Consider the following 18,257-nt stretch of genomic DNA (forward strand, 5'->3'; position numbering starts at 1 on the left):
AACGACACAAAAATCCATACAAAAAAGGAGATTATCGCTGAAAAATAGCTGGAAAGCGATGACCACAAATGCTCGCAGTCTAAGCAACAAAGTTCATGATCTGCAAGCCCTGATATTAGAGGCAAATCTAGATATTGTTGCTATCACAGAGACATGGTTCAGTGAATCACATGGATGGGATGCAAACATACCGGGATATAATCTTTTTAGGAAGGACAGAGATGGTCATAAAGGTGGAGGAGTAGCTCTCTATGTAAAGATCAATATCCAAGCGACCGAAATGCAAGGGACCTGGGGAGAGGAAGAAGCGATATGGATTGCTCTGAAAGGAGAAGATGGAACTTCTATCTACGTGGGTGTAGTCTACAGACCTCCGACTCAATCGCAGCAAATTGATAAGGATCTGATTGTGGATATCCAAAAGTTTGGAAGGAAAGAGGAGGTTCTGCTGTTGGGAGATTTCAACCTGCCGGATGCGGACTGGAATGTTCCTTCTGCGGAATCAGAAAGAAGTAGGGAGATTATGGATGCCTTTCAAGAGGCTCTGCTCAGACAAATGGTGACGGAACCCACAAGGGAAAAAGCGATATTGGATCTGGTCCTCACAAATGGAGAGAGTATCTCTAATGTTCGAGTGGGTGCTCACCTGGGTAGTAACGATCATCAAACGGTTTGGTTTGATATAACGGCTAAAGTGGAGAGCGGCCGCACGATACTTAAAGTCCTAGATTTCAAACGTACGGACTTTAATGCAATGGGAAAGTACCTGAAGAAAGAGCTGTTAGGATGGGAGGACATAAGAGAAGTGGAAAGACAGTGGTCTAAGCTGAAAGGAGCGATAAAAATGGCTACGGATCTTTATGTAAAGAAAATCAATAAAAACAAGAGAAAAAGGAAGCCGATATGGTTCTCCAACCTAGTGGCTGAGAAAATAAAGGCGAAAGAGTTGGCGTTCGTGAAATATAAAAAAAACCAAGAAGAGGAGAGCAGAAAGGACTACAGGGTGAAACTGAAAGAAGCCAAGAGAGAGATACGTTTGGCAAAGGCACAGGCGGAAGAACAAATGGCTAAAAATGTAAAAAAGGGAGATAAAAATTTTTTCAGATATATTAGTGAAAGGAGGAAGATAAAAAATGGAATTGCTAGGTTAAAAGATGCTGGGAACAAATATGTGGAGAGTGATGAGGAGAAAGCAAATGTGCTAAACAAATACTTCTGTTCTGTGTTCACAGAAGAAAATCCTGGAGAAGGACCGAGATTGTCTGGCAAAGTTACACGAGAAAATGGAGTAGATTCTGCGCCGTTCACGGAGGAGGGTGTTTATGAGCAACTTGAAAAACTGAAGGTGGACAAAGCGATGGGACCAGACGGGATCCATCCCAGGATACTAAGGGAGCTCAGAGAGGTTCTGGCGAGTCCTATTAAAGACTTGTTCAACAAATCTCTGGAGACGGGAGTGATTCCTGGTGATTGGAGGAGAGCGGATGTGGTCCCTATTCATAAAAGTGGTCACAGGTTTGAAGCAGGAAACTACAGGCCGGTGAGCCTCACTTCAGTTGTTGGAAAAATAATGGAAGTGTTGCTGAAAGAAAGGATAGTGTATTTCCTTGAATCTAATGGGTTACAGGATCCGAGGCAACATGGCTTTACAAAAGGTAAATCGTGCCTAACGAATCTGATTGAATTTTTTGATTGGGTAACCAGAGAGCTGGATCGAGGACATATGCTAGATGTAATTTACTTGGATTTCAGCAAAGCCTTTGATACAGTTCCTCATAGGAGGCTGTTGAACAAACTTGAAGGGCTGAAGTTAGGACCCAAAGTGGTGAACTGGGTCAGAAACTGGCTGTCGGACAGACGCCAGAGGGTGGTGATTAATGGAAGTCGCTCGAAGGAAGGAAAGGTGACTAGTGGAGTCCCTCAGGGTTCGGTGCTGGGGCCAATCCTGTTCAATATGTATGTAAGTGACATTGCTGAAGGGTTAGAAGGAAAAGTGTGCCTTTTTGCAGATGATACTAAGATTTGTAACAGAGTAGACACTGAAGAGGGAGTGGAGAATATGAAAAAGGATCTGCAAAAGTTAGAGGAATGGTCTAATGCCTGGCAACTAAAATTCAATGCAAAGAAATGCAGAGTAATGCATTTGGGGATTAATAATAGGAAGGAACCGTATATGCTGGGAGGAGAGAAGCTGATATGCACGGACGGGGAGAGGGACCTTGGGGTGATAGTGTCCGAAGATCTAAAGGCGAAAAAACAGTGTGACAAGGCAGTGGCTGCTGCCAGAAGGATTCTGGGCTGTATAAAGAGAGGCGTAGTCAGTAGAAGGAAGAAGGTGTTGATGCCCCTGTACAGGTCATTGGTGAGGCCCCACTTGGAGTATTGTGTTCAGTTTTGGAGACCGTATCTGGCGAAAGACGTAAGAAGACTTGAGGCGGTCCAGAGGAGGACGACGAAAATGATAGGAGGCTTGCGCCAGAAGACGTATGAGGAGAGACTGGAAGCCCTGAATATGTATACCCTAGAGGAAAGGAGAGACAGGGGAGATATGATTCAGACGTTCAAATACTTAAAGGGTATTAATGTAGAACAAAATCTTTTCCAGAGAAAGGAAAATGGTAAAACCAGAGGACATAATTTGAGGTTGAGGGGTGGTAGATTCAGGGGCAATGTTAGGAAATTCTATTTTACGGAGAGGGTGGTGGATGCCTGGAATGCGCTCCCGAGAGAGGTGGTGGAGAGTAAAACTGTGACTGAGTTCAAAGAAGCGTGGGATGAACACAGAAGATTTAGAATCAGAAAATAATATTAAATATTGAACTAAGGCCAGTTACTGGGCAGACTTGCACGGTCTGTGTCTGTATATGGCCGTTTGGTGGAGGATGGGCAGGGGAGGGCTTCAATGGCTGGGAGGGTGTAGATGGGCTGGAGTAAGTCTTAACAGAGATTTCGGCAGTTGGAACCCAAGCATAGTACCGGGTAAAGCTTTGGATTCTTGCCCAGAAATAGCTAAGAAGAAAAAAAAAAAAAAAAAAAAATTTTAATTGAATCAGGTTGGGCAGACTAGATGGATCATTCGGGTCTTTATCTGCCGTCATCTACTATGTTACTATGTTACTATGTATTCATAAATGATCTAGAAACAGGCACGAAGTGTGAGATAATAAAATTTGCGGACGATACAAAACTATTTAGTGGAGCTGGGACTAAAGAGGAATGCGAAGAATTGCAAAGGGACTTGAACAAATTGGGGGAATGGGCGGCGAGATGGCAGATGAAGTTCAACGTTGAGAAATGTAAAGTATTGCATGTTGGAAACAGAAACCCAAGGTACAACTATACGATGGGAGGGATATTATTGAATGAGAGCAACCAAGAAAGGGACTTGGGGGTAATGGTGGACATGACAATGAAGCCGACGGCACAGTGCGCAACAGCCGCTAAGAAAGCAAATAGAATGCTAGGCATAATCAAGAAGGGTATTACAACAAGGACAAAAGAAGTTATCCTGCCATTGTATCGGGCGATGGTGCGCCCGCATCTGGAATACTGCGTCCAATATTGGTCTCCGTACCTTAGGAAGGATATGGCGTTACTCGAGAGGGTTCAGAGGAGAGCGACACGCTTAATAAAAGGGATGGAAAACCTCTCATACGCTGAGAGATTGGAGAAACTGGGTCTCTTTTCCCTGGAGAAGAGGAGATTTAGAGGGGATATGATAGAGACTTATAAGATCATGAAGGGCATAGAGAGAGTAGAGAAGAACAGATTCTTCAAACTTTCGAAAAATAAAAGAAGAGGACACTTGGAAAAGTTGAAAGGGGACAGATTTAAAATGAATGCTAGGAAGTTCTTCTTTACCCAACGAGTGGTGGACACCTGGAATGCGCTTCCAGAGGGCGTAATAGGGCAGAGTACAGTACAGGGGTTTAAGAAAGGATTGGACAATTTCCTGCTGGAAAAGGGGATAGAGGGGTATAGATAGAGGGCTACTGCACAGGTCCTGGACCTGTTGGGCCACCGCGTGAGCGGACTGCTGGGCATGATGGACCTCAGGTCTGACCTAGCAGAGGCATTGCTTATGTTCTTATGTTCTGTTTATTTTGTGAAACCAATCCCAAAGACCTGCTCCTAGTCCTTTGTATTCTATTTTTGCACATGTGTACTTAAAACTGACCCCCTTCCTTTTTATATATATATATATATATATAGGCTTTTTGATATTTTGTGAAACCTACACACTTCAATGACACTCTGTGGGGACTAGATCCGAGCGTGTGTAGCGGGGCTTAACCCCACCACAATACTTTTTCTGTTGCTAAATATAGGACTTTAGTAAAATTTTGAATATAAAGAGCCACTTTTACAAAGCCACAATAGTGATTCTCCCCTATGCTAACTTTTATGCTAATTCTTATTCCTAACTTTAGCTGTCATTTGTAACATCTGGGCCTATCTGTATAATTAAACATGTCCATATATTTTAAAAATAAAAAAAATCATATGAGTAAAATATATCAAATAACTATGGTCTCCTTTTACAAAGGTGGGCTAGCATTTTTAGCACACACACCGGATAAGCGCGCTATAGCGCACGCTAGCTGAAAAACTACCGCCTGCTTAAAAGGAGGCGGTAGCGGCTAGCGCAAGCAGCATTTTAGCGTGCGCTATTCCGCGTGTTGGGACCCTAACGCACCTTTATAAAAGGAGCCCTATGTAAACATTGATGGTCATAAACTTACTAAATTCAATTATATTAAGAATGTTAAGAAGCAAATCTTAACTATATGTGAAAAAGTCAATATATCTTCTCTGTAAACTTTTGAAACCAAGGCTATATACTGAAAAAAAAAAAAAAAACAACAACAACAATCTACAATAAAAGACAGAATATAGGTCTTGATTTAAAAAAAAAAGGGGGGGGATAAGAAAGAGACTGTAAATCTAATTCAGGATTCAGGCTGTGTGGTGCTACAGTCTTTAATTCCAAAATGATTCTTATAACATAGAAACATAGAACATGACGGCAGAAAATGGCCACGGCCCATCTAGTCTGCCCACACTAATGGCCCACCCCCTAACTACCTCCATGAAGATATCTCGCATGCCAATCCCATCTTTTCTTAAAATCTGGCACGCTGCTGGCCTCAATTACCTGTTGTGGAAGATTATTCCAGCGGTCAACCACCCTTTCGGTGAAGAAATATTTTCTGGTGTCGCCATGAAATTTCCCACCTCTGATTTTCAACGGATGCTCTCTTGTTGCCTTGGGTCCTTTAAGGAAAAAGAGATCTTCTTCCACCTCGATATGGCCTGTGTCTTATTTGAACGTCTCGATCATGTCTCCCCTCTCACTGTGTTCCTCGAGTGAGTACAGCTGCAACTTACCCAGTCGTTCCTCATACGGGAGATCCTTGAGTCCTGAGACCATCCTGGTGGCCATTCGCTGAACCGACTCAACTCTCCGCACATCTTTTTGATAATGCGGCCTCCAGAATTGTACACAGTATTCCAGATGGAGTCTCACCATGGATCTGTACAACGGCATTATGACCTTGGGCTTACGGTTGACGAAACTTCTACGGATACAGCCCATGATTTGTCTAGCCCTGGATGAAGCTTTCTCCACTTGATTGGCAGTCTTCATGTCTTCGCTAATGATCACCCCCGAGTCACATTCTGCTACAGTCCTTGCTAGGATCTCACCATTTAGGGTGTAAGTCCTGCACGGATTTTTTGCCGCCAAGGTGCATGACCTTGCATTTTTTGGCATTGAAACTTGGTTGCCAAGTCTTTGACCAATGCTCCAGCAGGAGTAGGTCCTGCGTCATACTGTCGGGCACTGTGCTTTCATCTGTTGTGCAGTTGCCTACCATGTTGCATAGTTTGGCGTCATCGGCGAATAATGTAATTTTACCTCGAAGCCCCTCAGCCAAGTCTCTTATGAAGATGTTAAATAGGATCGGGCCCAAGACCGAGTCCTGCGGCACTCCGCTGATCACCTCCGTCGTATCGGAGAGGGTACCGTTTACCATTACCCTCTGAAGTCTACCTCTAAACCTGTCCCTAACCCATGTGGTTAATGTTTCACCCAGTCCCATCGAACCCATCTTGCTCAATAACCTGCGGTGTGGGACGCTATCAAACACTTTGCTGAAGTCCAAGTACACGACGTCCAGGGACTCCCCCATATCCAGCTTTCTTGTTACCCAGTCAAAGAAGCTGATCATATTTGATTGGCAGGACCTTCCCTTCGAAAACCATGTTGATGGGGATCTCGTAGATTCTCCTCCACCTAGGGACCAAATTGTATAATACAAAAAAACAAAAGGGGTGCAGTTTGTACTCTTCTAATAATTCTGTATAATTCCTCTGTTCAATGTAATGGATTTTAACGTTCTTCGAGTTTTGCCTTCATAGATTAACCCCCTCTTCTATTAAACTGCGCTAGCAGTTTTTAGCGCAGAGAGCTGCGCTGAATGGCCCGCGCTGCTCCCGACGCTCATAGGAACTCTATAGCATCAGGAGCCGCGCAGGCCATTCAGCGCGGCTCCCCACGCTAGAAACTGCTAGCGCAGTTTAATAGAAGAGGCCCTAAGTTATGAGGCGCTGATGAAAAGTTCTCAGCCCAACCATGGAGCCATGAAACTTACATTTTTTTTGTTTCAATGATATGAAACGAAATGAAAAGTGTCGAGAAAAGTGTCAACTCTTATGTTCTTATGAACTTGTATAAGTTCATTGACCTAGAATGGTAGAGGGTCTCAAACTAACACCATGACTAAACTGATTTCCACATAGTAACCGTGTAACTGTGCCAAGTTCCCAAACAGAGAAGGCACACTACACAGCAGCGATAACTTGACATTTATTTATTTTTACCACATTTTCCAGTTAAAACCCTAAAGGACAAAGAATGGGTCCTGACAGGTGGTCAGCGTGAATTGCTGACCAGCTGGGAGACATCCTTAGGGCTCCTTTTACTAAGGTGCGCTAGCATTTTTAGAGCACGCACCAAAATTACCGCATGCTAAACCGCGCGGTACGCTTCTAGAATAACGCCAGCTCAATGCTGGTGTTAAGGTCTAGCGCGCGCAGCTATTCCGCGCATTAAGGCCTTAACGCACCTTAGTAAAAGGAGCCCTGAGTATAAGGACAAGGAAGGGCAGACAAGTTGCACAGTGCTTACCATCAGTTAACTCTTTAATGGAATTATTAATCTGCTGTCTGGTTTCTTCTGGTTGACATGCAAAGTCTACTGTCTCCAGTTCGGATGGAAAAGGCTTCTTGGAGGAATTCACATAATCCTGAAGGTGAAATCAGCATACAAGAGAGACCAAATTAATATTAATATAAATAATTCTTATTTATAAAAGGTTACGACTACTGGACTTAAAATGGAACAAGAGTACAACAAATTACTAACCTGCGATAAAGGTTTCTACCACAGCTCAGAGCGCTAAATGCTCCGACGCTGTTTTATATATCACACATTAATAAGTTCAGTTGTTATTCTTTGTGTAGCAAACATAGGAAAGCCTGAGCAGACTTACTCAATTTAAGGACTATGACAGAAGCAGAGATCTTAGCACTAACTGGATGAGCACATATACTTTTTGGAAGATGCAAAACCACAAAGAATGACTTTCAGACACGAAATGAGCCACAAGTTAATAGTAAATACCTCAAATGAAAAGCGAAACATGCTCAATACTAAATGCTCCACTTTGCATAGCAGCTAAATGTGGGAACAGGGCATCCAGGTTAGGACATTCACATCTCCTGAGTATGCATTTTTGGGGAAATGCATATGCACGTGCCAACATGCACAGTGGAAACAGGATTTTTACAAAGCTGCGCATCAGTAGCTTCAGTTGATACCATCCACATATAAGTACCAGCATAATGCACCCAAATGATGATTTCACAAGCTCTATATAGTGTCAGCAATAATACAAAAATAATTCACAGGGATATTAAGGGCATTATTTCCACATATTAAGCCCTGAGTGAAATTCGTGCTATTTAAAAAAAAATAAAAAATTGTGCTTCCAATGAGGCAGATGCAAAAGCCAATGAGGATATGTGCTGAATCTGCATGTTTTTTTTTTTGCCGTTGTAAATTGAGAAATGCACATATAAATTTTCAGGCTGCCTGAATCATTCTCTCAAAATGCCCTCTTGGAATTTCTTTATCCTGTATAAAAAGCAGCTTTCTGAAATCGCATTTAAACACGTATGCCAGCCTACACATGGACATACCACTATTTACACATGAATATGCTTTTGAAAGCACCTCTTTAAGGTACTAATCAAATCAGAAAAGATTACATGCATAAATTATCCATATGGAGACAAGAAATGGGCTGATTCAGAATGCATTTATCTAAGGATCCCAGTTTTTCTGAATTGTAGTCACACTAAGGGCCTGTTGTACAAAGTCGCGCTACTGACTGCTGCGCGGTAACGGCCCCAAAGCCGTTGTATATGCATCTACTCCCGAAACAGTACCATGGCAGCCATGTTGCTGGGACAGCTGCTAGAGGCAGGAGTAAGTGAGGTGTGTTCCTGCCACCACTGAACCACAGGGATCCCAGAGGGGCTTATCAGGACCAAGGATGTGGGAGGAGGATTGAAGCCCGTGCTGGAAGAGGGTGGGTCAGAAGGCGGGAGAATCTGGAGTAGGGGGAACTCTTTCAGGTAGGTGGGAGAGAAGAGGGGATTGCTCCTGGGGGGAATTGGAGGGCACAAGCATCTGAAAATGTTATATGGTTCCCAGCTTTATATTTAGCCAGAATCCAGATAGCTAAATGGGTGGATTTAAGACAGTTGTGAAGCTGTCCTAAATTCATCCACTTATGTAGTCGTGTAGGTGCTACCTCTTCCCCAATGCTGCCCACTATACTGTCCCTGACCTGCCCATTTTTTTAATGGTTCTCTGAATATCAGGGAGTCTGTATTCAGGAGACTGTTTGTAAAACACCTGGAGAACTATGAACATTCTGAGCTGGATGTCAAATTCTTACCTCAACATCCTATCCAAAATGGGGTTTAAGATATATAATTTAACCTCAAAAGCAATGATTTGGAATATTTTCTTGTCAATGGGAGGAATGGGGTGAGTGGATTTAAGCACTTACCTTGTGAAGGTTAAGATTATTATCTACATAGAGTCGTTTAACCATTTTCATTGAAATAGATGAGCTAATTTTTGACGTGTCAGATGAAATTGTTTGGAATCCATACTCAACATCTTTGACTTTTTCAAAATGAAGAACCTGGTTACAGAAATGTAAAATTGGTAAGCATTAGCAATATGACAAGCGCACACATGTGTGCCACAAATAATATCAATAGTAATAATATACATTTTAGGGCTATATCAAATACCATTTTAGGGCTACCTTTTTAACATATTCATAAGGGACTTGACCCGAGGCCTTCAGGGTAAAGTAACACTATTTGCAGATGACACCAAACTATGTAATATAAGGAGTGAAAGCAATCTGCAGGATAGTATGACGCAGGATCTGCTTACGTTGGAAAACTGATCCTCGACATGGCAGCTGGGCTTCAACGCTAAGAAATGTAAGGTCATGCATCTCGGCAGCGGTAATCCATGCAGAACTTACACCTTAAATGGAGAAACACTAGCTACGACTTCAGAAGAACGAGACTTGGGAGTAATCATCAGTGCAGACATGAAGGCTGCCAAACAAGTAGAGAAGGCCTCATCCAAGGCAAGGCAAATGATGAGATGTATCAATAGAAGCTTCGTCAGCCGCAAACCTGAAGTCATAATGCCACTGTACAGAACCATGGTGAGACCTCATCTGGAATACTGTGTGCAATTCTGGAGGCCACATTACCATAAAGACGTGCTTAGACTTGAGTCGGTTCAGCGGATGGCCACTAGGATGATCTCGGGGCTCAAAGGTCTCTCGTATGAAGAAAGACTAAACAAATTGCAGCTCTACACTCTAGAGGAACGCAGGGAAAGGGGGGACATGATTGAGACATTTAAATACATCACAGGACGTGTCGAAGGGGAAGACGACATCTTCTTTCCCAGAGGACCCTCGGCCACAAGGGGAAACCCGCTCAAACTCAGAGGAGGGAAATTTAATGGTGACACCAGGAAGTATTTCTTCACAGAAAGAGTAGTAGATCACTGGAACAAGCTTCCAGTACAGGTGATCAAGGCCACCAGCGTGCTTGACTTTAAGAATAAATGGGACATCCAGTGGGATCCTTACGAGGGTCGAGATAAGGAACTAGGACATTAGCACCCAGACCTAATGGGGGGGGTCAGTAGAGTGGGCAGACTTGATGGGCTATAGCCCTTTTCTGCCGTCATCTTTCTATGTTTCTATGTTACTCTCCCGCGAATTCGCGGTCAGTGGTTCGCGGTCCCGGTCATTCGCGGTATTTTCCGACCACGAATGACTGGGCAGGAGAGAGCAGCTGGAGAGGCAGGAGAGGGCAGCCGGAGTGCCGGTGAGTGAAAGAAATCACTCACTGTATGCTCTGACTGCCTCTTCCTGTACTAAAGTCAGGCCTCGCCAATCAAGAACTGCTTTGACACGCAGCTCCTGATTGGCGCGGGGCCAGGCTGGAGCACGAAAAGCTTCCTCCTGCCTTGTGCCCCACTGGCCGCAAGATATGAGGAGGCAGCCTTCCAGTGAGGGAGGGGCAGGAGTACGGTTAGCTCGCTCCTGCCGATTCAGCGCTGGACCACCACAATTAAAAAAGGTACTATGGGGAGAGACTGCCTACCACTAGACCTGCCCTGTGCCCTGTACCCTGTCTCGGCCTACCACTAGACCACCAGAGGGAGTCAGGGTACAGCGCAGGGTGGTGGGACAGGGTACAGAGCTTGATATGGAAGGGGGGACAGGGTGCAGAGCTTGGCAGGGAGTGAGGGGGCTGGGTGCAGAGCCTGGTATATGTTATGAAATAGTACACAATTTGGTTCAGAATGTGTGTTTTTTCTTCTTTTCCTCCTCTAAACCTAGGTGCGTCTTTTGGTCAGGTGCGTCTTAAAGTGCGAAAAATACGGTAACCTTTGGCCTCATTCCCAGCACTTTGGCTCCTCCCATGCATAAATTGATAAACTCAGGCCAAAAGTCCCTGTTTGCCTGGAAATTCTTTAGAATCCCCCTTTTAGTACTATTTTCTAATGGGTTTTTGTTTTTTAATATGTGTATGTTGATTTGTGATCCACCTAGTACTTTGGATTGTGCAGAATAGAAATGTTTTGAAGAAATAATTAAATGTCCAGCCCTAATCAGTTTGGGCTTCTAGGATTGATACTGGAAAGGACATAAACAGCACTGGATGCTAACTACTTGCAGTCTGGACTGGTCAGCGTTGGAAAGAGGACACTGGGTTATTAGGAAAAAGAAAGGCAAGGGAAATTCCAGGGACATAAGAACATACAGTGGTAACTGCTATATTGGGTCAGATCGATGGTCCAGTATCGTGCTTCCAATAGTGGGAAACCCAGGTCACCCCACAGTGGCGTAGTGAGAATGAGAGGTGCCTGGGTGGTGCAGCCCACTCGCCCTCTTCGCCACTCCCCCCTGCCGCATGCACTCCCCTTTCCTTCCCCGTAGCTGTTAGCTTCCCTGGTATGAGCAGCACCTCTAACTAGTTGCCCATACTGGCATCAGCTGTCCTTCTGACATCACTTCCCAGTCGCAGGACCCAGAAGTGACATCAGAGGGGAGCACCGAGGTTGGTGCGATGAGCAGATTGGAAGGAACGGGGAAGGAGAGGAAGAGAGCTGCCAGCACCACACCCCCCCCCCCCACCAAGACAGCCCCCAGGGCTTAGAGAGAGTGAGCGGCACCCAGGGTGGTGGTGCCCCTGACCTGCCCTCTTCTCGGCTCTCCACGACACCCACACGTGCCCCCTTCCCCGTACTTATTTTTAACTTCAGCGCAAGCAGCCACCAACTTACTGCCTGCATCAGCTTTGGTACTCTCTCCGATGTCAATTCTTAGGCACGAGTCTCATAAGTGACGTCAGAGAGAGCGCCAAAGCCAATGTGGGCAACAAGTTGATGGCTGTTCATGCTAAAGTTAAAAAGGTACGGGAAAGGGAAGGGGAGTGTGCGCAGTAGGGGGAAGAGTAGAAAGGGAGATGGAGAGAAGGAAGAGTGCTGTCGTCCTGAGCAAGCTGGTGCCCAGGGCAGACCATCAAAGAAGAGCGACCAAGATGGTAAAGGGGATGGAACTCCTCTAGTATGAGGAAAGACTAAAACGGTTAGGGCTCTTCAGCTTGGAAAAGTGATGGCTGAGGGGAGATATGGTTGAAAATCCTGAGTGGAGTAGAACGGGTACAAGTGGATCAATTTTTCACTCCGTCAAAAATTACAAAGACACTCGATGAAGTTACAGGGAAATACTTTTAAAACCAATTGGAGGAAATATTTTTTCACTCAGAGAATAATTAAGCTCTGGAACACGTTGCCAGAGGATGTGGTAAGAGCAGATAGCATAGCTGGTTTTAAGAAAGGTTTGGACAAGTTCCTGGAGGAAAAGTCCATAGTCTGTTATTGACAAAGACAGGGGGGAAGCCACTGCTTGCCCTGGTTTGGTAACATGGAATATTGCTACTCATTGGGTTTTGGCCAGGTACTAGGGACCTGGATTTGCCACCGTGAGAACGGGCTACTGGGCTTGATGGACCATTGGTCTGACCCAATAAGGCTATTCTTATGTTCTTATCCCCTTGCCCACCCCTTACTACGCCAATTGGCACGACTTTGGGGATTCCTGCTAGCTCAGCTAATGGCAAGCTGTGAACTATTTAGCTTTTTTTGTTTGAAATTTCTGACAGGGTAGGACATTTGTCGTGTTTTGGCAAGGAAGCCTTCATCAGGAGTCAGTATAAACCTTAGCAAAAATACAAAGTATAATTTGAATACAGCATAAAAACAAATAAATAGAATGATCATGTTAGAACATAAAATGAAATCAAAATAAACCATAAATAAGATGTTGTAGATAATCAAAAAAATGGTAAATAAAGTGATCAGACAAATGTAAAAATAAAAATCATGCGCAGATATCAGTATTAATTAAACCAATGAGCTCAGTATAAATGGAATATGAATCAATATGGAAACAGGAAAAACACTTTTATACATGTCCTTATCATAATTAAAAACTATGGATTACATGAAAACTGAATTAACCTCCCTTTTACAAAACCATAGTGCAGTTTTTAGCACCAGCTACGGTGGTAACAAAAAAGTGATAAAAATAACAACAGACTAGTAAAACAGTAATAAACGCAGAACACATATTAAGCAAGGGAATACCAACTGAGATAAATTGGAAAAAAACAAATATGAAATCTGATTGAACGATGTGTAAGGTATGAGTGAATAAAGAGCTGATAACTGGAAGAATGTCAAGTGAAGTAAAACAAAAGTGAGACCCAAAAATGAGCACATTGTTTATATAATATAGCATTAAAGAGTTAAACAAATAATCAAGAAACAAATCTAATGTAGAATGGCCTCGAGAAAATACAAAGTATAATCCTCACGATTGATTCAAAACAAAGCCAGAAAAGGTTGATGTTTCACTATTGCTATATAGAGGGACCATCCAAGAGAAGAAAACCTAATATTTCCACAGTGAGTCAACAAACCAAAACAAAAGAGATTGTGGAAAGGATGTTCTTGATGCTGGCTTTTATTTAGTCTATATTAAAATTAGTAACAATCCACATATACAAAAGATGATGGGGACCAAACATGGTCCATGTTTCGATGAAAATGTCTTCCTCAGAGGTCCTATAAATATGAATGTAAGTGTGAACATAAATTAATAATATTAATAAATAAGCTGGTGACATACCAAGAATGCGAATGTTAATAAACCACTATTATAACTGACTCCGTGACTTTTCACTAGAGTTTGGTTATGGGTCTGAGCATTCACTTAGAAATCTAGAGCGACACGTTTGATAAAAGGTATGGAAAACCTTTCATACGCTGAAAGATTAGAGAGACTGGGGCTTTTTTTGCTGGAGAAGCGGAGATTTAGAGGGGATATGATAGAGACTTACAAGATCACGAAAAGCATAGAGAAAGTGGAGAGGGACAGATTCTTCAAACTTTCAACAACTACAAGAACGAGAGGGCATTCGGAAAAATTAAACCAATGCTAGGGAGTTCTTCTTCACCCAACAGGTGGTAGACACCTGGAACACGCTTCCAGAGGGAGTGATAGGACAGGGTACGGTACTGGAGTTCAAGAAGGGATTGGACAATTTTCTGAAGGAAAAGGGGATAGAAGGGTATAGATAGAGGGTTACTATACAGGTTCTGGACCTGATGGGCCGTCGCATGAGAAGACTGCTGGGCATGATGGACCTCAGGTCTGACCCAGCAGAGGCATGGCTTATGTTCTTATGTTCTAGAGTCACTGTGTGACCAAGAAAGTATTTGGTTGTTTATTTATATGGAAATAAGGTGATTATTTTTTGAACTGTTATATGGTTATCACCTTTGAAGAAACAAGGTCCCTTATATTTTATGTGTAAAGTTGTTTTTTTTAACCATGTTGATGTGGAAGGGAACTGATACTTGCTGTGAAACGTGCCTAACCATGAGGAGACCAGCAGAAGTTGCAATTGTTAAAGGTGTTTAAAAAAATGTTTTATAAAACTTTTATAATGGCACCAAATGCACAAATGCTTTCGCCCACTACTTATGAGGAATTCAGGAAGAGCCTAAAAACATATCTGTTCCTGAAGTATCTAGACAGCTGATCCATACTTCTTTCTCCTCATTAACGGTTCTCTTGACCTATCAGCCACTTGCTTTCACCTCTTTTAAGTTCAATCAATTTGTACCTTCTTTTATTCTTTTGTAAACCGCAAAGAACTTCATGGTACTGCGGTATATGAACTGTTATTATTATTATCATTATTATAAAGCAATATTAAACTCTCAAGCCATATATATGGCTTGAGAGTTCATCGATACTATCTATAAAGAAAGACCACATATCTTTACATGGATCAATACTTGTGGACAGCAATTTACATTTCAAGATGCAATATAATTCAAAATCTATTTCTACTTATTGAAGAGCGGCAATACTTTTTCAGTACCAATCTCTTTAGGAAGTCAAGAGACAAAAATGTTTACCTTCATTACTAGTGTGCACCAGAGATCTCTTAAAGATAACTTTCCTTACTCACAATTTTTGCATCTCAGAAGACTATGCACAAATGTCTTCAATGTCCAAGCAAAAACTCTACATATGAAGAATATGTTTAAAAACAGTGGCTATCCTAGAAAAAAAAATTGTCTGGATACCATAAATCCCTTGAAATGTATCCAGAGATGCCACTTAGAGAAAAAGGCCCCAGGATGATAACTGATATCTTACAATATTTGCATTTATCTAGTAATACTCAACATATTATTAAGAAACATTGGCACATCCTGGAAAGCCAGTTATATTTTTTTTAAAAAATTTCCGACTTGCACTTTTCCAGTACAGGATCAAGGCGATTTACAAGAGAAGAGGCCCATGCAGGGGAGGGGAGGGGGGGCGTGGCTTGTTGGCAGCCAAGATGGATATAAAATAAATTGGAGTAAATCAGAGGTTCTTCCGCTAAATGTATACTGTCCAAAAGGATTATTTGACTTATTCCCTTTTCTTTGGAAAGAAGAGGGTATAAAATATTTATGTATTTGGATTCAAAAAACGCTGGAAGATACAATGAGAGTAAATGAAAAATCCTTATTGCTAAAGATCTCAAAAATGTATGAGCAATGGAACCCATTACATCTTTCTTGGTGGGGGAGAGTCCAAATGGTTAAAATGATGATTTTGCCTGTGGTTTGCTACCAAATGGGTGTTGCCAGTGTATTTTCAGGGGTCTTTTTGTAAGAAATTGAATAGTATTCTCACCAAATTTATTTGGCTGGGTAAAACTGCTCAAATTACTTTAGTATCTTTACAAAAACCAATTGCAGTGGGTGGGGTAAATTTCCCAAACTTATATAGGTACCATCAGGCCTTTATACTGCGTCAGGGTATGTATTGGATCCTTCCTGAGCTCATGGAACATCTCCCTGATTGGCTTTACTTAGAATGGCAACTCCTGTCTCAATTGAGATTATGTCATATTTTAAGTATCAAGTTACCTAGGATTTATAAGGACAATAGAATTTTATTCTCCACATGGCAAACATTAAAATTTATTAATAATCTAATACCTATTCCAATTCATCAATCCACATGTCAGTCCTTGTGGTTGAACTCCAAGATTCAAATTGGCGAGTCTAAGATCCTCTGGAAGCACTGGCTGCAGGTAGCCATACGCACACTGGATGATGTGTTATCAGATGGAAAGCTGCTTGACTTTTCACGACTGCAACAAACAATTGGTATTGCAAAGTCTCAAATATATAAGTGGTTGCAGTTGAAGCAGGCCATTCAGAAAGGGTTCCCTGATTGGCGAAACTTGAAAACTCAGTATAGCTTGCCAGGCCTGTGCTTCCAGACAGATTTGCTGGGGCATCAGGCAGCCAAGTGGTATAAATTAATATCTGAATTCTTGAATAAAAAATCAAAAACTAGTCTAAAAGATATTTGGCGCATTGAGACAAAGCAGCAAATTTCTGCTACTCAACGGCCACATGGGTTTTCTTGTTGCATAGGAGTTTTTGGACCCCTATTAGATTACAAAAATTAGATCTAAGTCAAATAGATGCTGGCACTGTCATCTCGATATAGGGACATTGGATCATCTCTTCTTTTGTCCCTTGATACTTAAATTTTGGCGATCCATTTGGGGTCAAATAAATAGAATACTGGAAGTTCCATTGGCATTGACGTACGATGTAGTGCTTTTGGTACGTTATTGAAGACCAAGAGTCCAATAACTCCATATAATAATAAATTACTTCTCATTATGACGGGAGTTGCCATACAGCTTATTTTAAAAAATTGGAAAATATGGGATAGGTTAAATTATAGTTTTTGGTGGGAATTCTTGTGCCAAACTTATAAATTTTAACGTATGAGTTCAATACAATTGGGACATTATAAGAAATTCAAGGAGGTTTGGGACCCATTGACAAAATGTTATAAAGATTGATTATTGGTTTTAGCCCTTTGATTATACATGTCCAGGGTGGGTGGGAGGGGAGAGGAGATATGCCTTTAATTTATTATTTGATCACAATTTTGTTTGTTTGATCATTTGTATTATTCTTGATTGTCTTTTTGCTATATGAAAGGGTGGGTGGGTGGGTGGAGAGGGATATGTTTTTATTATATCATATCAGTTGATGGAATTAAGTGCTGTTTATTTGTACATTGTTTGATAATATGTTGCACTTGATGTTGGCCTTTAAAATGAATAAAGATAGTGGGGGGGGGGAGAGAAGAGGCCCATGCAGTGACATGGGAAAAATTACATTGCATTGTTGTCCAGGAGTGCAGGATAGAATTGTTGCTTTGGGGGCCAGACAGGCCGAGGGAAGACGGGATACAATATCATAGAGGAATATTATCTACAGTTGAAAGGAGGGGACAGTTACAGGTTCACCATTGGATTAAGGAACCTGCAAATGGGCAAGAATATAAGAAATGCCTTCTCCGGATCAGACCTAGGTCCATCTAGTCCAACGATCCACACACGCGGAGGCCCATTTAGGTACTCCTTTATGAAGACCCGGTTTTCCCGTAACCCTCAATATGATTAGCAAGAAGGTATGCATCCAACTTGCGTTTGAAACCCAGAACAGTAGGCAAGGATAGTTGCTGGTGCCAGGATTGGAAGGTAGGCAGAGTTAATTTGCAGTGAGAAATTTATCAAACAAGTATATGTTTTCAGTCTTATCCTGAAGCTGAGGCAATTCAATTTCGTTCTTATGGGCACTGGAAGGATGTTCCAGGTTCTGGCAGCATTATGGGGTAAAGATCTAGAACAATTGTTTACACCTACTACTTATGGGGAATATAGGAAACGCCTAAAAACATATCTGTTCCTGAAGTACTTAGGCAACTAACCTGCACAATCTCATTCCACAATAACTGACCCCTAGAGCTGTTAATCACTAGCTTTTAACTTTGTTAAATCCACTCAATTTGTAGCATCTTTAAATCATTGTAAACCGGCAGAACTTTGTTAAATCCACTCAATTTGTAGCATCTTTTAATCATTGTAAACTGCATAGAACTTCACGGTCCTGCGGTATATAAACTGTTATTATTATT

At 42.1% G+C, this 18,257-nt stretch overlaps 1 protein-coding gene and 1 long non-coding RNA gene across 3 annotated transcripts in view; one reads left to right on the top strand and one right to left on the bottom strand.

The window, feature by feature from the left end:
- Positions 1–18,257, bottom strand: part of SERPINB5 (serpin family B member 5) — a 70,129-nt gene that overhangs the window by 22,143 nt on the left and 29,729 nt on the right. For both annotated transcript variants that reach the window (XM_033935300.1, XM_033935299.1), the window contains 2 exons: positions 9,141–9,278; positions 7,190–7,307 (listed from right to left, as the gene is read on the bottom strand). In XM_033935300.1, the coding sequence (XP_033791191.1) occupies positions 7,190–7,307; positions 9,141–9,278 (256 nt within the window). The remainder of the gene's footprint in view (positions 1–7,189; positions 7,308–9,140; positions 9,279–18,257) is intronic.
- Positions 1–18,257, top strand: part of LOC117356045 — a 98,777-nt gene that overhangs the window by 21,775 nt on the left and 58,745 nt on the right. The window lies entirely within an intron of this gene.

Source organism: Geotrypetes seraphini, chromosome 2, assembly GCF_902459505.1.
Source record: "Geotrypetes seraphini chromosome 2, aGeoSer1.1, whole genome shotgun sequence".
NCBI classification, from domain to species: Eukaryota; Metazoa; Chordata; class Amphibia; order Gymnophiona; family Dermophiidae; genus Geotrypetes; species Geotrypetes seraphini.